The sequence below is a fragment of the Procambarus clarkii genome, chromosome 4, assembly GCF_040958095.1.
Source record: "Procambarus clarkii isolate CNS0578487 chromosome 4, FALCON_Pclarkii_2.0, whole genome shotgun sequence".
Taxonomy (NCBI): domain Eukaryota; kingdom Metazoa; phylum Arthropoda; class Malacostraca; order Decapoda; family Cambaridae; genus Procambarus; species Procambarus clarkii.
Window position 1 is genome coordinate 23495035 of NC_091153.1, and position 24666 is coordinate 23519700.

General features: G+C 43.5%; 1 protein-coding gene across 1 annotated transcript; it reads right to left on the reverse strand.

Moving 5' to 3' along the window:
- Positions 1 to 402: 402 nt before the first annotated feature.
- Positions 403 to 21724, reverse strand: LOC138370841 (salivary glue protein Sgs-3-like). Its single transcript, XM_069335452.1, has 2 exons — positions 21277 to 21724; positions 403 to 563 (listed from the first exon to the last, which is right to left on the reverse strand). The coding sequence occupies exons 1-2, from the start codon at positions 21722 to 21724 to the stop codon at positions 403 to 405; spliced, it is 609 nt and encodes a 202-aa protein (XP_069191553.1).
- Positions 21725 to 24666: the final 2942 nt, after the last annotated feature.

Below are 24666 nucleotides of genomic sequence, written 5' to 3' on the forward strand. Positions count from 1 at the left end.
AGTCCTCCCAATGGCTGGTGTCAATGCCAATCACATTTACAAAAAAAAATGAGAAAAAAAAAGTTGACTGCGTGGCTGTTGCCTCCTGTGGTCAAGTAAAAGTGAAAAACACCCAAAACAAACCGTATGAACAATGAAACTTTAATTGACTTAAAACAAATATGAACAAAGATAATCCCTTGGCTATGTACAGTGCGAATTAAACAAAATTACAAAGTCAAAAAATAATATAAAATATAACAAGGGTTACGTTACTCTACAATGAACAAGACAAAAAATGAATTAAATGACGGTGAGAATATTGGCTGGCTGAAAACCTCCACTATTACACAGAGCGAATACTAGATTGATGTATCAGCATTGAGAGCACAGAATATTCTAAATCCAACGGCTCGTGCACGCTTAGTCATCGGCTATGCAGATGGCGCTGAAGTCGAGTGGAGTCGCCGATTCACCAATGGGAAGCGTGTTGGCTGCAAGTGGTAGTTTGGTGACCGACGAAGGTGGTGTGGCGACAGCAAGGAGGGGGAGGTGGAGAGCACGTGTAGGGGTACGTATACCCCCTGTAGAAACGTATTCTACTAAATATATACTACTCTTGATTGTAATATCTAGATGTTGTAGCTGTACTGAAGTAACATGATGATAGGAAAGAGCAGGCCAAATCTCTCTTGAAGGAGATTATCGTCACAATATATATATATATATATATATATATATATATATATATATATATATATATATATATATATATATATATATATATATATATATATATATATATTTTTATATATATATATATATATATATATATATATATATATATATATATATATATATATATATATATATATATATATATATATTATTAAATATGACCGAAAAAGTAAGATTAATAATTCTAACACGAATTTTCTCAATCTTTCGTACATTACGCTTCACTGTTGGAGGTAAATCAAAAATCAATTCTCCAAAATTCATTTTTATTTCTAGTCTGACGCGACACGGGCGCGTTTCGTAAAACTTATTACATTTTCAAAGACTTTAGTTCACAAATACACAACTGAATAGAACTTACGTATCTCCGATTTTATATCTACATTTGAGTGAGGTTACAACTGACGATTTACTATAAAACCAGAAAAACGGCCAGCCTACTCATGAGAAACTCTCCAGACACAAAACAGAACGCTTTAAAAGAGACTAACGTCGCCTATGCCTTCAAATGCCCACTTGGGGACTGTAAGCTCCAAAAAAACCAGTATATAGGCAAGACAACAACATCTCTTTCTAGGCGTTTAACGATGCATAAGCAACAGGGCTCCATTAAGGAACATATAATCTCTTCCCACAACCAAACCATCGCCAGAGAAATCCTTGTAAACAACACAGAAATCATCGATAGATACAGCGATAGCAGGCGGCTTGACGTTTGTGAGGCACTACACATCAAGAAGTCAACACCAGCAATCAACAGCCAATTATTGCACAACTATATTCTACCCACCTCAAGACTCCGCTCCAATATAGAAGCATCAAGAAATATGGACCAATAGGCTTTCTACAAACACTTCTATTCAATATCCATTGTTTCGTGTTCTGTCTTGTGTTGATGAAATTAATACCCTATTAATACCCTTGTTCTGTCTTGTGTTGATGAAATTAATACCCTATTAATACCACATTTTGTTCTGTCTTGTGTTAATGCCACATCACCCCTTCCACCTCACTCAAATGTAGATATAAAATCGGAGATACGTAAGTTCTATTCAGTTGTGTATTTGTGAACTAAAGACTTTGAAAATGTAATAAGTTTTACGAAACGCGCCCGTGTCGCGTCACACTAGAAATAAAAATGAATTTTGGAGAATTGATTTTTGATTTACCTCCAACAGTGAAGCGTAATGTACGAAAGATTGAGAAAATTCGTGTTAGAATTATTAATCTTACTTTTTCGGTCATATTTAATAATATATGTCTACAGGAAAGACTGCTACCAAAATATACTAATATATATATATATATATATATATATATATATATATATATATATATATATATATATATATATATATATATATATATATATATATATATATATATATATATATATATATATATTTTTGTATGTACACATATATATTTACTTTATTTGAACTTTGTTACAAAAAAGGAGTTACATATGGGTTACAAAGATGGTTATCATAGGTTGTCGAGTATCTCCAGCTCCTCAGATGGCGGGCAGGAACCCTGGATGCAGTGCGCATTTCCCCTCTGTATCGCCACACTGAGGCGCTGGAAAAGAAAGCTTGCAGCTCTTGGGTCCCTTGTTGTTTCAATGAGCCTAGAACCCAGTTCCTTCAAAAAACTGGTAGCACTTTTACCCTAGGCGCCGAGTGTCTCAGAAGCAATGGGGACAAAATTGTAGTGGTGATTCAGTTCTCTATACTTACGGGATTTGGCTGCTTCCCTGTGGGTGGCAGCGCCACCTGGTTGTGCAACACTGAGGTTAATGTAGGTGTTAGCCAGGGTTGATACGCACGTGTAGTCCCATACCAACTGCTTGCCATTCTTCCAGGGGTTCACTGTGATACCATCCGGGCGACCAATAAGAGCATCAGAGTTACGGGGCGTTAGGTAACGGGGCTCTCTTTCAGCAGGGCATCCAGCTGTGGTGAGGCTCCTCTTGATGATGTCGTTAACTTCACTGTGCCTCGAGTGCCATCCCCCTGTGCTTTGGCAGAGTAGGCCATGGTGGCCGTACCTGTCAGCCACTACTTCGCCGCAAATACACCTATATATGGTGTGGATTGGGGCAGCAAGGCGAAGGGCCACAGCAATTCGAAGGGCGTGTGGTGTGAGACGCTTGCCAGTTGCCGACATTGGGGTTGCTAACAGGAAATCCCCTGCTTGTGGTGCTGCTGCTGCTGTGAAGCGAGCAATGTCGTGTTGTATTGTTGCAGCACCCAGGCACTCTGCAGCAACTTGGTCTACAATGGGGCCATCCCAGCTGGATTGCTTGTGGGCTTTTGGGGATGGTGGTTGAGGTGATTGGCCTGCACGAGAGGCCCACTCTGTGGCACAGCGTGTAAAATTGGGATCATGTACACCTGCCAGCTGATGTAAGTGGGCAGGTAGAATTTCCTTTCACAAGGTCGTCGGATGCTGATAAGGAGGACCGGAAGGCTGGAACAGCGATTTGCGTTCCTGTTCGAACTCCGAGGCCCCCAAGTCTTACGGGAAGAGAGGCTTGTTTCCACTGTAGGTCATCGAGAGAGAGGTTAAGGGCTTTTTCTGGCATTGACTTCAGTAACCGGTCATACTCACTTAGTTTTTGGCTACTGTAAGATGGTGAACACCTCAGAAAGTAGGTTAACTTGGGGAGGGACAGACATCTGGTGATGAGGTAGAGTGCATCAAGAGCATCAATATCCTCAATCCTCCCATCCATCCTCTTAAGGTCGGCGATTTTCTTATCAAGGACCTCATCGATGGCTTTCAACCCCAGGGGAGCTCCTAGGAGTGTGCTGTCTTCAGGTTTAGTTTTATGGATATTTGGCAGAAGACCCTCTATTCTCTCTACGATGCCTCGGTTGGAACATATTATTTCACATTTAGAAGGGTTCAGGGTGAGGCCTAAAACTGCACATTGCTCCTGGATTTTTCTGATGTTCTCCAGGATTGAGTCTTGGGAACCAGCTAGGGTACCATCATCCAAGAACCAGATGTTAAGCTTTCTGGACAGGACCTCTGTGACTTGTTTGATGACTAAGCAGAAAAGGAGAGGAGCAAGGGGGTCACCCTGTTGGACGCCTTCTCGCGAGTCAATTTCATGTTCGCCAAAAAGTAGCTTAAGATCCATACTGTAGCATGAATGTACAAAAGGGTAGAGGGAAGGGAAATGACTATGAACCGCACGGAGTACAGCATCCCTCCGCACCAAATTGAAGGCATTTATATATATATATATATATATATATATATATATATATATATATATATATATATATATATATATATATATATATATATATATATATATATATACATATATATATATATATATATATATATATATTTATATATATATATATATATTATTAAATATGACCGAAAAAGTAAGATTAATAATTCTAACACGAATTTTCTCAATCTTTCGTACATTTCTTTTCACTGTTGGAGGTAAATCAAAAATCAATTCTCCAAAATTCATTTTTATTTCTAGTCTGACGCGACACGAGCGCGTTTCGTAAAACTTATTGCATTTTCAAAGACTTTAGTTTACAAATACACAACTGAATATAACTTACGCATCTCCGATTTTGTTTATATCTACATTTGAGAGAGGTGGATGGGGTGAGGTGGCATTAATAGGGTATTAATTTCATCAACACAAGACAGAACAAGAGGTGGCATTAATAGGGTATTAATTTCATCAACACAAGACAGAACATGAAACAATAGGTATTGAATAGAAGTGATTGTAGAAAGCCTATTGGTCCATATTTCTTGATGCTTCTATATTGGAGCGGAGTCTTGAGGTCGGTAGAATATAGTTGTGCATTAATGCACAACTATATTCTATATTCAACTATATTCTATATTCTATATATATATATATATATATATATATATATATATATATATATATATATATATATATATATATATATATATATATATATATATGTTTATATATACACCTACTTCCCTTATCCCCATCACAGCCAATACCACCAACAAATAAAAAATTATTGAAGCTACCATTTTTCAGACATTAAAATCTCTTCTGCAAGAATCTGCTCTGGTAATTAGTAGGAGAGACGGGAGAAAAAATGTATATGACACGAACACCCCAAAAAATGTGTTTGATGGAATATTAATGTAAAGGGGGGGGTGGAAGGGGGGAGGAGGAGGAGTGAGGGGTGGAGTGGGGGATGATGGAGAGTGGGGAGGGGTGGAGAGGGAGGGGGGAAATAGGGTGGGGGGATGGTTCACCTCGAGATGCATTTGTAATTGAGTCATTCCTGAATATAGTAACAACGAAATTACTTCACTTACCAATGTAACAAATAATTGAAATATTATAAAATCCAAAAAAAAATTGGCTTCAGAAACTCAATTTTTTTTTTCAAAATTATTTGTCTATTCATATATCTATGTTCCATCAATCTATATATACCTGTCCCTCTTTCAATCTGCGCCTCTACCCCTTCATCTCTCAGCATATTTAATTTATATTTCCTATTTATATATATCCATCTCTTCAGCTCTTTCCTTATACCCATAATCGCCTTCACATATCAGAAGGCTGGATATATAGGTTATCTAGAGGTTATCTTGAGATGATTTCGGGGCTTTAGTGTCCCCGCGGCCCGGTCCTCGACCAGGCCTCCACCCCCAGGAAGCAGCCCGTGACAGCTGACTAACACCCAGGTACCTATTTACTGCTAGGTAACGGGGGCATTCAGGATGAAAGAAACTTTGCCCATTTGTTTCTGCCTCGTGCGGGAATCGAACCCGCGCCACAGAATTACGAGTCCTGCGCGCTATCCACCAGGCTACGCGGACCCATATGAATGCTGGATAAGAATAGGAGCCCGTCTGTTGATTTCTTGATACTGATATAAGCAAACAATAACCATCTAATTCACAGTTACACTCTACCCACTTCAAGACCCCGGGCCAACACAGAAGCTGGATCGAATGATCCTGCAACAGGAACGGAAGCAACCAAGAAAACATAAGCTGCCAAACATGTCACACTCTATGTTGATACATATAATACCTTATTAATATCCCCCATGTAATGTCATTCATCCATATGTCATCTAACAACCTTACCATAAGAGACTATAACCAGGTGCTGGACACAGTAGAATTTGTCTTTGAGAATGTGAGGTGAGACCTTACGAAACGCATCATTAGGCGTCAAACCCAAATCAATATAAATAAAAATTTCAATGTTCGTTAGTTCAAAATCGCTAATCTTCGAAAGTTTTTCACCGATTGGTTTTAAATATTCACACAACGTTCCAGTCGCATCCGAGCGGGGTTTTATATGCACACTATATAGATGTCATATCTGTGATCAGAAAAACATACTTTTTTGAAAAACTATTTTTTTCGTGTGTTTTTCATATGACGGAAATCTTCGAAACCTCTTTACCGATTGCTTTGAAATTTTGACACAATGTTGCATTTAAATTGGCGTGTGTTTTTATATACCTTTTATATACAGGCTTCACCTATGACAGGAATTTTTTTTTTAAAAAGCAGCGCCATCTGTTGTACATAAGAGCAACACACACTGAAATCTCCGAAAGTTCGTTACCGATTGCTTTGAAATTTTAATACAACATTCTATTTGAATACATGCATGTTTTTATATACCTACTATATAGATGCCACACATGTGACAGGTAAAAACATGTATCTTTTTAAAACAGCCCCATCTGTTGCACGTAACAGCAACACACGTTCTCCTAAATATGTCACGATTCTGTTTCAATGTTTCCGATTGCATTGATAAATTTAATTTTCAAACAAAAAAAGAGATGCCGTATGGTCTCTGGTATGTTGCCAGCTAGACATGTGTTGGAGAATCTAGTGTTACGGAATGCCTTATCGTGTTATTGCGTCGCATAAAAAAATAGCACTGTTATTTAATAGTAATACTTTCAATATTACAGGGAGAACAAGGTTAACGACCGTGAAGGTCGTTAACGGTCAGCACGGTGTGGCTTGTCTGGTGGCGGGAATTCTGTTAGCCAATCAGAATCACCGGGTGAGGCAATGAGTGCTGGTCAGAGGATGAACTGAACAGTACTCTACACACTCCCATTCGGTGTACATGCCGTCGTCGTTTTGTGTGTGAGACCAGTTTGCACCAGCTGTGACAGCGTGCTCCACGTCTCCAGCGACACCGACCTTAGGACGTAGTGGCATGGTCGACTCCGTATGACGTTTTTTGAAATCTACCGCTGTTCTGGATTATTGGACCCATTCCGAAAAGTAGATGGTCCTTAAGAATTGAATCGACTGACGAGTGGCGACCATCTCATTGGCATATACATAGTGTCTTGGTGAATATATTACTGTACATACAAGTACAGTGTCTTACTGTGTGTGTGTATATATATATATATATATATATATATATATATATATATATATATATATATAATATATATATAATATATTATATGTGTGTGTACTCGCCTAATTGTGCTTACGCGGGTTGAGCTTTGGCTCTTTGGGCCTGCCTCTCAACTGGTATACAGATTCCTGAGCCTACTGGGCTCTATCATATCTACATTTAAAACTGTGTATGGAGTCAGCCTCCACCACATCTCTGCCAATGCATTCCACCTGTTAACTACTGACACTTGAAAAGTTCTTTCTAACGTCCCTGTGGCTCATTTGGGTACTCAGTTTCCACTTGTCCCCTTGTTCTCTAACCGCCAGTGTTGAATAATTTATCCTTGTCTACATTGTCAATTCCCCTGAGGATTTTGGAGGTAGTGATCATGTCTCCCCTCACTCTTCTGTCTTCCAGTGTCGTTAGATGCATTTCCCGCAGTCTTTCCTCGTAACTCGTGCCTCTTAGTTCTGGGATCAGTCTAGTGGCATACCTCTGAACTTTTTCCAGCTTCGTCTTGTGCTTGACAAGGTGCGGGCTCCATGCTAGGGCCTCATACTCCAGGATTGGTCTTACGTATGTGGTGTACAAGATTCTAAACTATTCCTTACACAGGTTCCTGAAGGCTGTTCTGATGTTAGCCAGCCTTGCATATGCCGCAAACGTAATTCTTTTTATGTGGGCTTCAGGAGACAGGTTTGGTGTGATATCAATTCCTAGGTCTTTCTCTCTTTCCGTTTCATTAAGTACTTCATCTCCTATTCTGTATCTTGTGTCTGGCCTCCTGTTTCCACAGCCTAGTTTCATTACTTTGCATTTACTCGGGTTAAACTTTAACAGTCATTTGTCGGACAATTCATTCAGTCTGTCTAGGTCGTCCTGCAGCATCCTATTATCATCCTCGGTTTCAATCCTCATAATTTTTGCATCATCAGCAAACATTGAGAGAAACGACAATATATCCTCTGGGAGATCATTTACATATATCAGAAACAGTATTGGTCAAAGGACCGACCCCTGCGGGACTCCACTTGTAACGTCACGCCAATCTGAGACCTCATCCCTCACAGTGACTCCTTGTCTTCTGTTACTTAGGTACTCCCGTATCCAACGGAGTACCTTCTCTTTCACTCCAGCCTGCATCTCTAGCTTTCTCAGTAGCCTCTTGTGTGGTACTGTATCAAAGGCGTTTTGATAATCCAAAAATATGCAGTCTGCCCACCCCTCTCTTTCTTGCCTGATTTTTGTTGCCTGGTCGTAGAATTCAATTAGCCCTGTGAGGCAGGACTTGCCATCCTTGAACCCATGTTGATGCTGTTTAACAAAGTTCTTTCGCTCCAGATGCTCCACTAGCTTCCTTCGCACAATCTCCTCCATCAGCTTACATGGTATGCAGGTTAGGGACACTGGCCTGTAGTTCAGTGCTTCCTGTCTATCCCCTTTCTTCTATTTTGGAACTACATTAGCTGCCTTCGAAATTTCTGGCAGTTTCTCTGTTGCCAGTGATTTGTTATACACTATGGAGAGTGGCAGGCACAGTGCTTCTGCTACTTCCCTTAGTATTCAAGGGGAGATTCCATCTGGGCCTATAGCCTTTGTCACATCCAACTCTAGTAAACACTTCTTTAGTTCCCCACTGGTAATCTCAAACTCTTCTAGTGGGTCCTGGTTAACTATTCACTCTCTTATCTCAGGAATCTATCCTTGCTCTAGGGTGAAGACCTCCTGGAATTCTTATTCAGTTCCTCACAAACTTCCTTGTCGTTTGTAGTGAATCCTTCTGCCCCTATCCTTCTGTACTCGCCTAGTTATACTCACCTAGTTGTGCTTGCGGGGATTGAGCTCTGGCTCTTTGGTCCCGCCTCTCAACCGTCAATCAAAAGGTGTACAGGTTCCTGATCCTATTGGGCTCTATCATATCTACACTTGAAACAGTGTATGGAGTCAGCCTCCACCACATCACTTCCTAATGCATTCCATTTGTCAACCACTCTGACACTAATAAAGTTCTTTCTAATATCTCTGTGGCTCATTTGGGCTCTCAGTTTCCACCTGTGTCCCCTAGTGCGTGTGCCATTGTGTTAAATAGCCTGTCTTTATCAACCCTGTTGATTCCCTTGAGAATCTGGAATATGGTGATCATGTCCCCCCTAACTCTTGTCTTCCAACGAAGTGAGGTTTAATTCCTGTAGTCTCTCCTCGTAGCTCATACCTATCAGCTCGGGTACTAGTCTGGTGGCAAACCTTTGAACCTTTTCCAGTTTAGTCTTATGCTTGACTAGATATGGACTCCATGCTAGAGCCGCATACTCCAGGACTGGTCTGACATATGTAGTATATAGTGTTCTGAAAGATTCCTTACACAAGTTTCTAAAGGCCGTTCTTATGTTAGCCAACCTGTCATATGCTGCTGATGTTATCCTCTTGATATGAACTTCTGGGGACAGGTCTGGCGTGATATCAACCCCCAGGTCTTTCTCTCTCTCTGACTCTTGAAGTATTTCATCTCCCAAATGGTACTTTGTATCTGGTCTCCTGCGTTATACCCATATCTTCATTACATTACATTTGCTTGGGTTAAACTCTAACAGCCATATGGTCGACCATTCCTGCAGCTGGTCCAGGTCTTCAAGCCACAAGCTGTCCTCCTCCTCAGTCTTAATCCTTCTCATAATTTTGGCGTCGTCAGCAAATATTGAGAGGAATGAGTCTATACCCTCTGGGAGATCATTTACGTATATCAGAAACAGGATAGGTTCAAGTACAGAGCCCTGTGGGACTCTACTGGGGGCTTCACCCCATTCTGTGGTCTCACCCCTCACTGTAACTCTCTGCTTCCTATTGCTTAGGTACTCCCTTATCCACTGGAGCGCCCTACCAGTTACTCCTGCCTGTTTCTTCAGCTTATGCATCAACCTTTTATGGGGTACTTTGTCAAAGGCATTCAGGCAGTCCAAAAATTTGCAGTCCGCCCATCCTTCTCTTTCTTGCTTAATCTTTGTCACCTGATCGTAGAATTCTATCAAGCCTGTAAGGCAAGATTTACCCTCCCTGAACCCATGGTGATGAGTTGTCACGAAGTCTCTTCTCTCCAGATGTGTTACTAGGTTTATTCTCACAATCTTCTCCATCACCTTGCATGGTATACAAGTTAAGAACACTGGCCTGTAGTTCAGTGCCTCTTGTCTGTCACCCTTTTTTGTATATTGGTACTACATTAGCAGTCTTCTATATTTCTGGTAGGTCTCCCGTTTCCAGTGACCTACTATACACTATCGAGAGTGGCAAGCAAAGTGCTCCTGCACACTCTTTTTAATACCCATGGTGAGATTCCGTCCGGCCCAACAGCTTTTCTCATATCCAGCTCCAATAGGTGCTTCTTGACCTCATCTCTTGTAATTTCGAACTTATCCAAGGTCACCTGGTTTGCTGGCACCTCTCCTAGCGTCGTGACTTCTCCCTGTTCTATTGTAAAGACCTCCTGGAACCTTTTGTTGAGTTCTTCACACACCTCTTTGTCATTCTCTGTGTACCTGTCCTCGCCCACCCTAAGTTTCATCACCTGTTCCTTCACTGTTGTCTTCCTCCTGATGTGACTGTGTAGTAGCTTTGGTTCGGTCTTGACTTTGTTAGCTATATCATTTTCGTACCTTTTCTCAGCTGCTCTTCTCACACTAACATACTCGTTCCTGGTTCTCTGGTATCTCTCTCTACTTTCTGGTGTTCTGCTATTACGGAAGTTCCTCCATGCCCTTTTGTTCAGCTCCTTTGCTTTCATACATTTCCTATTAAACCACGGATTCTTCCTTTGCTTCTGTTTTTTCCTGTCGGGCTGGGACAAACCTGCATACAGCCTCCTGACATTTTTGGGTGATATAGTCCATCATGACTTGTACGGACTTGGTTCCGAGTTCTGTGTCCCAATGTATATCCCATAGGAATTTATTCATCTCCTCATAGTTTCCCTTTCGATACGCCAGACATTTGTTTCCCAGTTCTTTTTTTCGGGTGATAATTCCTAGCTCAAACAGGTACTCAAAGCTCAATACACTATGATCACTCATTCCCAAGGGGGTTTCCAACTTAATTTCCCTTATATCTGACTCATTTAGGGTAAATATCAGATCAAGCAAGGCTGGTTCATTCCCTCCTCTCATTCTTGTCGGTCCCTTGACGTGTTGACTTAGAAAGTTTCTTGTTGCCACATCCAGGTGTTTTCCCAATCTATCTTCCCATGGTTGAATTCTCCCATGATTAGTAGTCTGGATCCGTTCCTGCTAGCCACAGAAGCTGCTCTCTCTATTATATTGATGGTGGCCAAGTTGTTTCCATCATATTCCTGTCTGGGTCTTCTGTCATTCGGTGTGGGGCTATGTATGACTACTACTATAATTTTCTGTCCTCTAGTTGCTATGGTGCCTGATATGTAGTCACTGAAACCTTCACAGTTCTGAAAAACTATCTCTTTGAAACTCCAACCTTCTCTTAGTAGCATAGCTACACCACCTTCTCCTCTCCCTTCTCTCTCTTTCCTCACTACATACTAGCCCTGTGGAAACACTGCGTTTGTTATGATTTTCGTTAGCTTTGTTTCTGTGAGTGCTATTATGTCTGGGTTTTCTTCTAGTGCCCATTCTCCGAGTTCACTTGTTTTATTTGTAATCCCATCTATGTTAGTGTACATTGCCTTGAAGCTCACTTTCTTCTGTTCATTTTCTTGTTCCTTTCTTGGCGAGCATTCTGCTGGTGTGGGAAGCTGTTCCGTGGGCGTGAAGATCAGTGAATTGGTTTGCAGGGTCTCAGGGGATTTTTGGGTGGGGGTTTAAGGGAAGGTGGGACAGGTAGGGTGTGGGTTAAGGAGATAGGAGGGACATGGAGGATACGGGGTGAGGGGGAGGAGGGCTAGAGAGGGTATGGGATGAAAGGGGGGGGGGGAAGGTGGGAGGGAGGACATGATGGGAATGGGGAAGGGGTGACAGGGTCAGAATGGGGTGGGGGGGGAGAGGGTGAGGAGAAGAGAGGGTTTCTATGCAGAGGGGGGTGGTGGTGTTGCCCTCCCCTCTGGTGTTGCTGGGATGCTGGTTTTGGGTTCCCCCTTTTGTCTCTGGGACTGTTGTGTTGGGGGCTGTGATTTCCTGGTTTGCTCCTCTCTCCCTCCGCTTCCTCCTTGCCTCTGCTGCCCTGGCTCTCTCCTCCTTCGTCATGTCCCTCTGCAGGAATACTTTTTTGTATCCCTCCACATGCTGCAGATGACTCTTCCTTTCGAGAATAGCCTCCTTCGTGGTTTCGTTTGTAAACACCACCTGAGATAAAGAGAGAGATAGAGAGAGTGGGTGGGAGACGGGGGTGAGAGAGAGGGGTGAGAGAAATGGGTGAGAGAGAGAGAGGGGTGGTAGAGTGGGGTGAGAGAGAGGGATGAGAGGGGTTGTGTGTGTGTGTGTGTGCATGTGTGTGTGTGTGTGTGTGTGTAAATCATGAAAATTAACATGTGATGAAAAATGTGACAAGACCACGGAGGAAGAATTGTACCAGGAATTTCCTTAAGATTCCTTCTGAAGATGAATTAATATACGAAGTACTTAAGGAAATTCCTGTTTAAATTCTTCCTCCATCGTCTGACATTGTCTGACACACACACACACCACCCCTCTCATCCCTCTCTCTCACCCCTGTCTCCCACCCACTCTCTCTATCTCTCTTATCTCGCTCTATCTCTCCCTCTCCCTCTCTCTTCCTCTCTCTCTCTCTCTCTCTCTCCCCCTGCTTGCCCTCCTCCTGACAAATCCTATCACAGCATAACAGGAACAGGGAAAAGTATGATGGCCAGAGGAAACAGGGGAACAGGGAAAAGTCATGGAGATGAAATAAAAGAAATGTTTGCCCAGTTTTTGGAGGATATCAAGAGTGAGATGCAGGGAATGATGCAGGAAATGAAGAATGAAATAAGAAACCTGTAAAGAGAGCGGACAGCAGCAAAAGAGAAGATTAGAACCCTCAAAGAGAACAGTGTTGATGCTGAGACTCAGATAATCATCCAGGGAGAAGGTGGAAATAGTATCCTGGAAGAGAATGCCACTATAAAAGCAACATTTGCATAAATGCTAAAAAAAAAATAACTCTGAAAATAACTCCACAATGATGGAGGTGGCCAGGAAAGCAGCCACCTCACAGGAAGTGTCACGCTCCAATAGCCAGCTGCTGGAAAGAAAAATGTCAGTGGTGGCTGTGGGTATTAAATAGCAGGAAGGCTCCAACAGGACAGATTGGAATGATAAGGACAATGCAGCAGTGAATAAAATACTGAAGGCACTAGAGATGGAAGGGGCTGAGCATAAAATTGAGAAGGTTTTCAGGCTAGGCTGGTACAAAAAAGACCTAGACCATGTGTTAAAGATAGTGTTTGCAAACGAGAACACAAAGGAGATGATTCTAACAAGGTAAAGCCACCTGCAACATGTAGGAGAATTCAAAAACGCATTCCTCCAGAGGGACATGACGAGGGAGGAGAGAGCCATGGCAGCAGAAGCAAGGAAGAAGTGCAGAGCGAGAGAGGAAAACCAGGAACTCAAAGCTCCCAACACAACATCCCCAGAGATGGGGGGAGGGGGGGGGGGAACCGACAGCTAGCTACCCAGTAATACCAGAGGGGAGGGCAACCACACCACCCTCCTCTGCATAGAAAACCCCCCTACCCCAAACCCTCCCTTCCCCCACCCAAATGCTCAGCCAAATCTCCCCCCACACCCCATTCCCAACCTGCTACCCCTCTCCTCCTCCCGCCATGTCTCCCTCCCCCCTTTTCCTTCTGGTCCTCCCTCCCCCCTTCACCCCATACCCTCCCAGTATCCTCTGAGACCCTGTTATCACCTCACAAATCCTCACACCCATGGAACATCTTCCCCCACCAGCAGAACACTCGCCAAGGAGGCGATTTGAGAAGGGACAGAAGATTGTGAGCCTCAGGGCAATGTACACTAACATAGATGGAATTACAAACAAAGCAAATGAGCTTGGAGAATGGGTACTAGAGGAAAACCCAGCACTCAATTCCCAATATTGGGTATTGAGCACTCAAAACCCAATAGCACTCACAGAAACAAAGCTAACGAAAACCATAACAAATGCAGTGTTCCCACAGGAATATTATGTTATGGGGAAAGAGAGAGAAGGAAGAGGCGGTTGTTGGGTAGCTCTGCTGGCAAGAAAGAGCTGGGACTTTGAGGAGTTGGTTATTCAAGGCTGTGAGGGTTTCAGTGACTACATAACAGGTCCCATAACAACTAGAGGACAAAAAATTATAGTCGTAGTCATGTATAATCCACCACCAAATAACAGAAAACCCAGACAGATATATGATAGAAACAACATGGCCACCATTAACATAATAGAGAGAGCAGCTTCTGTTGCCAGCAGGAATGGATCTGGACTACTAATCATGAGAGACTTCATCCACGGGAAGATAGACTGGAAGAACAGAGATCCGCATGGAGGACAAGAAATATGAAGAGCTATGCTGCTGAACATAGCAACAAGGCACTTTCTAAGCCAGCACATCAAGGAACCAACAAGAATGAGAGAAGATGAACCAGCCATGCTCGATCTAATATTTACCCTAAATGAGTGGGATATAAGGGAAGTTGAGATGGAAGCACCCTTGGGAATGAGTGACCACAGTGTATTGAACTTTGAGTACCTGGTAGAGCTAGGAATTATCTCCCCCAAAAAGAACTAGGAAACAAAACGCTGGCATACCGAAAAAGGAACTATAAGGTGATGAGAAGTTTCCTAAAGGAATACCTTGGGACACAGACCTCAGAGGTAAGTCTGTACAAGATATGATGGACTATGTCACCCAAAAGTGTCAGGAGGCAGTGATCAGGTTCATCCCGTCCCAAAGGGAAAAATCCGAGAAACCAAAGAAGAATCTATGGTATCATAGGGCATGTATGGAAGCAAAGGGACTGAACAGAAGGGCGTGGAGGAACTTCCGGAATAACAGAACACCAGAAAGCACAGAGAGATACCAGAGAACCAGGAATAAGTATGTTAGGGTGAGAAGAGAGGCAGAGAAAATATATGAAAATGATATAGCAAACAAAGTGAAGACCGAACCAAAGGTACTCCATAGTCACATTAGGAGGAAGACAACAGTGAAAGAACAGGTAGTGAAACTTCGAACAGGCGAGGACAGGTATAAAGAGAATGACAAAGAGGTGTGTGAAGAACTCAACAAGAGGTTCCAGGAGGTATTCACAATAGAACAAGGTGAGGTCACTGTGTTAGGAGAAATGGAAGTAAATCAGGCGGCCTTGGAAGGGTTCGAAATTACGAGAGAGGAGGTTAAGACACCTGATGGATCTGGATGTTAGAAAGGCTGTTGGTCCAGAAGGGATCTCGCCATGGGTACTGAAAGGGTGTGCAGAGGCACTTTGCTTGCCACTCTCCATAGTCTATAGTAGGTCATTGGAGACGGGAAACCTACCAGAAATATGGAAGACGGCGAATGTGGTCCCAGTATACAAAAAGGGCGACAGGTAAGAGGCACTGAACTACAGGCCAGTGTTCTTGACTTGTATACCATGCAAGGTGATGGAGAAGATCGTGAGAAAAAAACCTAGTAACACATTTGGAGAGAAGGGACTTCGTGACAACCCATCAACATGGGTTCAGGGAGGGTAAATGTTGCCTGACTAGCTTTATAGAATTCTACGACCAGGTGACAAAGTTTAAGCAAGAAAGAGAAGGATGAGCTAGCTGCATTTTCTTGGATTATCGGAAAGCCTTTGGCACAGTACCGCATAAGAGAATGGTACATAAGCTGGAGAGACAGGCAGGTGTAGCTGGTAAGGTACTTCAGCGGATAAGGGAGTACCTAAGCAATAGGAAGCAGAGAGTTACAGTGAGGGGTGAGACCTCAGATTGGCGTCAAGTCACCAGTGGATTCCCACAGGGCTCTGTACTCGGACCTATCCTATTTCTGATATACGTAAATGATCTTCCAGAGGGTATAGACTCATTCCTTTCAATGTTTGCTGACGACGCCAAAATTATGAGAAGGATTAAGACAGAGGAGGAGGACAGCTTGAGGCTTGAAGAAGACCTGGACAAGCTGCAGGAATGGTCGAACAAATGGTTGTTAGAGTTTAACCCAAGCAAATATAATGTAATGAAGATAGGTGTTTGGAGCAGGAGACCACATACTAGGTACCATCTGGGAGATGAATTTCTTCAAGAGTCAGAGAGAGAGAAAGACCTGGGGGTTGATATCACGTCAGACCTGTCCTCTGAAGCTCATATCAGGAGGATAACATCAGCGGCATATGGCAGGTTGGCCAACATAAGAACGACCTTTAGAAACTTGAGTAAGGAATCTTTTAGAACATTATATACCATATATGTCAGACCAATCCTGGAGTATGCAGCTCCTGCATGGAATCCATATCTAGTCAAGCATAAGATTAAACTGGAAAAGGTTCAAAGGTTTGCCACCAGACTAGTACCCGAACTGAGGGGTATGAGCTAAGAGGAGAGACTTAGGGAATTAAACCTCACGTCACTGGGAGACAGAAGAGTTAGAGGGGACATGATCACCACATACAAGATTCTCAGAGGAATTAATAGGGTAGATAAAGACAGACTATTTACGACAAAGGGCACACGCTTTAGGGGACACAGGTGGAAATTGAGTGCCCAAATGAGCCATAGAGACGTTAGAAAGAATTTTTTCAGTGTCAGAGTAGTAGACAAATGGAATGCATTAGGAAGTAATGTGGTGGAGGCTGACTCCATACACAGCTTCAAGTGTAGATATGGTAGAGCCCAATAGGCTCTGGAACCTGTACTTTAGTTGACTGACAGTTGCGAGGCGGGATCAAAGAGCCAGAGCTCAACCCCCGCAAACACAATTAAGTACACACACACACACACACACACACACACACACACACACACACACACACACAGACACACACACACACACACACACACACACACACACACACACACACACACACACACACACACACACACACACACACACACACACACACACACACACAGACACACACACACACACACACACACACACACACACACACACACACACACACATACACACACACACACACACACACACACACACACACACACACATACACATACACACACACACACACATACACATACACACACACACACACACACACACACACACACACACATACACACACACACACACACACACATACACACATACACACACACACACACACACACACATACACACATACACATACACACACACACACACACACACACACACACACACACACACACACACACACACACACACACACACATCAACACTGGAGAACAACCTGAAGGCACACAGAACTCCAGATCAAATTCCAGAAACCTACGGTAGCAGAATAACGTCAAACCGACCAACGAATAACCTCCAGAAACTGTTACATGGCTGCGTACAGAGTTTTTTGTAGAACCTAAGAGAGACCAACTTTTGATTATGCAGCCCGTGCACGGAAACCCCCCCCCCCCTCACCTGAGAAAGTACAAGATAAAATGAGAACAAGCTCCAAATATAGGAAGCAAAACTCCGTCTTGAGCTGAAGGTCTTGAGCTACGAGGAGACTGAAAGAACTGGACCTGAGCACTCAGGAGGAGAGGAGAAAGAGGAGGGACATGATAGCGACATATAAGATTCTAAGGGGACATGGCAAAATAAACAAAGAAACATTGTCCAATGCATTATACGATGGCGAGTAGGCGAAGACACAAATAGATCACAAAACTGTTAGAAATAAATTACTGAGTTTTAGAATTGTTAATAAATGGAATGTTTTAGAGGAAGAAATGGTATAAGATAATTCAAAATAAAATTTATATATAAATATCACCAAAACGTGGGAAATGATTCATTATATTAAACAAAATGTTCGAAAGGCTGGGCTAGGAATCGAACCCAACCTAACAAGCACAGCTACAGACACGAACAGCAGATACATGCCTGTAATGAGGCGGGCTCAAGAGCTATTCCTCCCTACCCGCAAGCACAAACAGGTAAGCTCGAGCGAAAATACCGACACATCCCCGCCAAACTCATACGCATGTGGATGCGCGTTCGCGGATGCGCAGAAAACGTCAATAAAAATGAAAACTTGATGCTTTCGTTTTTATCAGTGCGTCGCATTTTTAACGGATAGGTCAATTCCGTAAAAAAATCGACGTACTGAAGAGGGGGTGATTAACAGCAATGGGTATTTACGATGGGAGATAATTTAGCGGGTGAGAGTGTGCCCAAATGCTACGGGGGAGGCCTATCCTTCCGCACCTGCTAGTTGCATCCCCTCTCGCAATACCTGTTTCATGGTTTGATCTCTGCTTTTGTTCCATTACTATTTTGGCTCTTTTTAGTGGTGCATTTTGACGTGGTGGTTTTGTTGGTCCTCTCTTGTTGTTGGTGCTCTTACCACCTCTTGGTGCTCTCTTGTTGTTGGGGCTCTTACCACCTCTTGGTGCTCTCTTGTTGTTGGTGCTCTTACCACCTCTTGGTGCTCTCTTGTTGTTGGGGCTCTTACCACCTCTTGGTGCTCTCTTGTTGTTGGTGCTCTTACCACCTCTTGGTGCTCTCTTGTTGTTGGGGCTCTTACCACCTGTCACGTGGGGGTGGGCCGGGGCTCTGCTAGCACTCAGCTGCTAGAGGCTCAAAAAGCCGAATACTCAGCCCCTCCGACTCCCGGGATTCACCGGAGTCTCCTTGGTCACACAGGAGAGGACCAACAATGCCCACCTCCGCAGGTCTTTGCTTCCACCACAAAAGGGGGTGCCACTGATTCACCCTGGAAGCCCTTCAGTCAAACACGGGGAAACTGCTGTTAACAGTTCCAGCCTAGACCCGCGGAGGAGTGAAGGAAGACTCAGGCTTACCTTATAACCATAACCTCCCTGAGCCTTGCCTGCCAGACAAAAGGTTGCAGGAACTCCTTTCCCGCCTGTCTTCTCTATCTTCTTCTTAACAAGGTCGCCAGCTGGGTTATTATATGTGCACCCCAGCCATGCAGTTCAGTGGGTGTATTGTATATTGTTTGTTGCCAGAAGATTGCTACTCCCATAGATCTGCTACTAGACTGTCGGCCCTGGGTACTCTCCCAGGAAGGTGTGTGTGGCTTTACCTCTCTCTAGCCACCACGTTACTAGTTGCCACCATTCAGGCACTGATACTGATCGGATGGCTAAGGGTACACTTTTATATAGGTCCGTGCTGTCTTTACCACTCTCCAGGCAATAAGAACTTCTATAGAGAACGTTGTGTTCCCTAGGTGGTACTATGATAACCTTCGTGTATGCTCATAGAGAAATATTATAAATGGAGGCACACTTAAACATAATAATAAAATGTGTGAATTTACTGATGCAAATTACATGATCACAAATGCAATCACAAGTAATACATGAATATGAAAATAAGGATAATAAGTCTGGAGATCGTCAGCCTCTTCTTCCACGACCTCCAACACTCCTTCAACTGGGCAGAAAGACAGGAGTCCCACACTCTCTCACAGGAGGGCCTCTTCACCACGTCGGCGCCCCTTCTTCACTGTCCTGCCATCCATACACACTGTCTCCTCTGACAGTCCTGGACACAAGCTGCCTTGCAGCCTATTCTACTACTAAAGAATTAATGTCCTATTGCCACATACATAAGTAAATATTGTGGCCTAACTAGCCTACTCACACAAGGGGTTATAGGAGGGAAAATGATCTACCTTACATTCCTGGCTCACGACGCCTGTCCCTCGATGGTGCGAGGTTCCCACGCTTCCCGAGTCGATCCTTGACGATCCAGGAACGTTCTACAGGTCCTCAGGTGTCGTGGAGCTTTCGCGTCGTCGCCGTTCCAATCCCTGAGATTCAGCTACCCCAATCCTGGTTCATCGATGGGCGCTGAGCTAATCACTATTTTCCCACACTCGCCCCTTCCACAAGGCGTTGCTCCTTGTCCTAGGCACGGTGTCGTCCTTCCAAAACCCTCAGTGGATGTGACCCGGTCACAGCTAGGCTTGCCCGCCACACCTTTTCAGGCCCTCAACGTCCAGCGTCGCCGCCCAGCGTCGTCGCCGAATATTTTCCAAGTTTGGCTCTCTTTTGCTCAATAAACTTGGTTTATTGCTTAATTGCTTATTCCTTTTTGCTTCCCAGAAGCGCGGGGTCTCCAATACGTAAGATGGGCTGCGATAGCCCGCTCTAATCCACTAAGAAAGGCTTGTAGAGCCTGAAATCCTTGAGAGCTGACCGAGGTGCGTCCTCTCGCTTCCAAGGTCAGGTCAACTCTGACGTTGGCGCCGCCCGGGGCACTCGGTGACGTCACGGCGGTCCCTGATTGGTTGCCCGCGACCTAAGTCGGCCAATCCGCGATCGGCTAGTGTCCCTTCCAAAACGTCATATCTGCAGTAGGGGATACTCTCATTTTATATCAGGGCGCCAATTTCCCCTTACTTACAACTTATAATGTAACTTTCTCCGTTAACTGGCAGCCGGTCTGGTCGCCACATATATCAATAGATTCCCTGAACCTCAGAGAATCAGTAGGGAGAGGTGATATGACTCTTAAAGCGGGCAAACAAAAGAGATAGGAAAGGGCACCGTAACACACCTCTTGGTGCTCTCTTGTTGTTGGTGCTCTTACCACCTCTTGGTGCTCTCTTGTTGTTGGTGCTCTTACCACCTCTTGGTGCTCTCTTGTTGTTGGTGCTCTTACCACCTCTTGGTGCTCTCTTGTTGTTGGGGCTCTTACCACCTCTTGGTGTTCTCTTGTTGTTGGTGCTCTTACCACCTCTTGGTGCTCTCTTGTTGTTGGTGCTCTTACCACCTCTTAGTGCTCTCTTTGTTGTTGGTGCTCTTACCACCTCTTGGTGCTCTCTTGTTGTTGGTGCTCTTACCACCTCTTGGTGCTCTCTTGTTGTTGGTGCTCTTACCACCTCTTGGTGCTCTCTTGTTGTTGGTGCTCTTACCACCTCTTGGTGTTCTCTTGTTGTTGGGGCTCTTACCACCTCTTGGTGCTCTCTTGTTGTTGGTGCTCTTACCACCTCTTGGTGCTCTCTTGTTGTTGGTGCTCTTACCACCTCTTGGTGTTCTCTTGTTGTTGGGGCTCTTACCACCTCTTGGTGCTCTCTTGTTGTTGGTGCTCTTACCACCTCTTGGTGCTCTCCTGTTGGTGATGCTTTCTTGTTGGAGCTCTCTTATTGGTGATGCTTTCTTGTTGGAGCTCTCTTGTTGGTGCTCTCTTGTTGGTGATGCTTTCTTGCTGGTGCCCTGTTGTTGGTGATGCTTTCTTGTTGGTGCTCTCTTGTTGGTGATGCTTTCTTGCTGGTGCCCTGTTGTTGGTGCTCTCTTGTTGGTGCTCTCTTGTTGGTGCTCTCTTGTTGGTGCTCTCTTGTTGGTGCTCTCTTGTTGGTGCTCTCTTGTTGGTGATGCTTTCTTATTGGTGCTCTCTTGTTGGTGCTCTCTTAATTGTTGTTGGCGCTCTCTTAATTGTTGATGGTGCTCTAGTGTTGTTGGTGCTCTCATAATTGTTGTTGGCGCTCTCTTGATTGTTGTTGGTGCTCTCGTGTTGTTGGTGCTCTCTTAATTGTTGTTGGTGCTCTCGTGTTGTTGGTGCTCTCTTAATTGTTGTTGGCGCTCTCTTGCCACTGGTGCTCTCCTGTTGTTAGTGCTCCCTTTTTTGTATGTACTGTCTTGTTGGTGCTCCCGTTTTGAGGTTATCTTGAGATGATTTCGGGGCTTTAGTGTCCCCGCGGCCCGGTCCTCGACCAGGCCTCCACCCCCAGGAAGCAGCCCGTGACAACCGACTAACACCCAGGTACCTATTTCACTGCTAGGTAACAGGGGCATAGGGTGAAAGAAACTCTGCACATTGTTTCTCGCCGGCGCCTGGGATCGAACCCAGGACCACAGGATCACAAGTGCAGTGTGCTGTCCGCTCGGCCGACCGGCTCCCATGGTGTTAGTCCTCCACACAGGTGGTGATCGTGTGCTGTTCATATGTGCTCACCAGTGTTTTATTTTCCTGCAATAATTTCTAATTCTTACACAGTTATCATTTATTTTCACCTCCAAGAAAAAGATTCTCCCCCCCCCCCACATTTCTCACAATTATCAAGCTATCAATTTCATTAATAATTTGCATTTTTCTTTTATTACATTCATATATTAACATTTACATCCTTGTCCTTCTAGTCTTCTTGACATTTGAACATATGAAAGAATGTTGAAACTAATGTTGTTGAGATGTTATGAGAATAAATGTTCTTGAATGTTGAAGAATGTTGAATGTTAACATTTGAAAGACGTTGTAGAAGCCACCTCCACCCCATAACTTTTATAACCAGATTTGACGAAGAATTCGTCAAATATGGAGAATGGCAGAATAGTTGAATGATAAGGCGACGAGGCTCGTAGCGGAGGCGTGGAGAGCCAGACCTCACGTCCCTGGAGATAAAAACTTGCCAAGTGTCTGTCAAGCCTGCCATTACGAATGCAAAGTTTTAAGTTTGATTGCATCTTCGATATTCGCCTCCACCTTCACTGCCTCTTGCTTCTCTTCCTTCCTCTTTCTCTCTCTTTCTCTTTTTCTTCCTTCTTCATCACTTTTCCTTCTTTTTAAACAGTTCAGCTTATCAATTATCTCTTTAATTCTTCTATTACTTCTACCGACCCACCCTCCTACTATATTAGCCCATCTAACCACTTGCCTCTGCTACTCACCCACATTCTGCCTACCAATCCTGTCCACCCACCTTCTAAACCCATTCTTCATCCTACCCTCCCACCACTCCTTTCCAACTGCCTTATAAACCCACCCACGTCTCAAACCTGCTACCCCACCGTCTTATACCCATCCACTTTCTACCCACCATTTGCTCGTATCCACCTAATCTGCAACGAACTCCCCCTCTGTTCGCCTTCCCACTGAAACACTAGCCCCGGCTTTCCTCGCCTGCTGGTCCCGGTTCAGCAGAAGAGTAATTAGGCTCCTGTCTGGTCATTATGACCAGTCACTATGATCTTCCGTCACTACAACCCTGCTGTCATACTGCTATCGTTTGCCATTACTTTATTCGTCTGTCTTGCTTCCAACCCACCCCCACGTAGTCATTCTCTCTCTCTCTCTCTATATATATATATATATATATATATATATATATATATATATATATATATATATATATATATATATATATATATATATATATATATATATATATATATATATATATATATATATATATATATATATATATATATATATATATATATATATATATATATATATATATATATATATATATATATATATATGTATTATATGTATGTCTGAAAACTCACACCCCAGAAGTGACTCGAACCCATACTCCCAGGAGCACCGCAACTGGTAACTACAGGGCGCCTTAATCCGCTTGACCATCACGGCCGGACAAAGGAAGTGATAGTCGAAGCTATTTGAACCACTTCCCCGCCGGCAACTCGGATGGTAATCTTGGGCATAGCATTTTATCAAATCACCTAATTCTTTGGGGCACACGTGAGGAACACAAATGCGAACAAGCCTGAATAGTCCCCAGGACTATATGCGTCTGAAAACTCACACCCCAGAAGTGACTCGAACCCATACTCCCAGGAGCAACGCAACTGGTAACTACGGGGCGCCTTAATCCGCTTGACCATCACGGCCGGACAAAGGAAGGACCATTCCTTCCTGAATGGGGACCATTCAGGCTTGTTCGCATATATATATATATATATATATATATATATATATATATATATATATATATATATATATATATATATATATATATATATATATATATATATATATATATATTTCTTGTTCTCTTTCCACCAGACACTGGGAGGAAGGGAAACTAAGCACGGGAGAGCCAGGATATCCGGCTATCCGCTCTTTACATAAGCGATGACACAACTTTGTTCTGGGAGCGACAACACTCTCCCTCTCCCAAATATAAATGGCTACTTTTTCGTGGTTTACCTCCTCGAAGTGACGTGATTAGGAACGGTATACTTTATACATCTATACGTGGGTGCAACACTGAGTGTATGCTAGTAGTGTCAAGAATAACGGATATATTTGATGTACGTTGGGACAGAATATATTTCATGTGGGTATACAGCATACTGCATGTATGCATACAACATACTAGATGTGGATATACACTATACCGCATTTGGGTTATAAGTTGAGGAAGCACTGAGAAAGAAAATGAGAAGCAGAAGGGGGATAAGAACGAAAAGGAGGACGAGAAGGAAAAGAAGAAAACATGAGGATGAGAAAGACGAGACAGCAAAGATAGAAAGAGAAGACAAACGAAGCTACAAGAGAGGAAAGAGATAATGGAGGAGGAGAAACAGGAAGAAAGGAAGAGAATAAGAAGCAGGAAGATAAACAGAAGATAAGAAGCAGTGGATGGGTGCAGGAGGCCAATGTACCG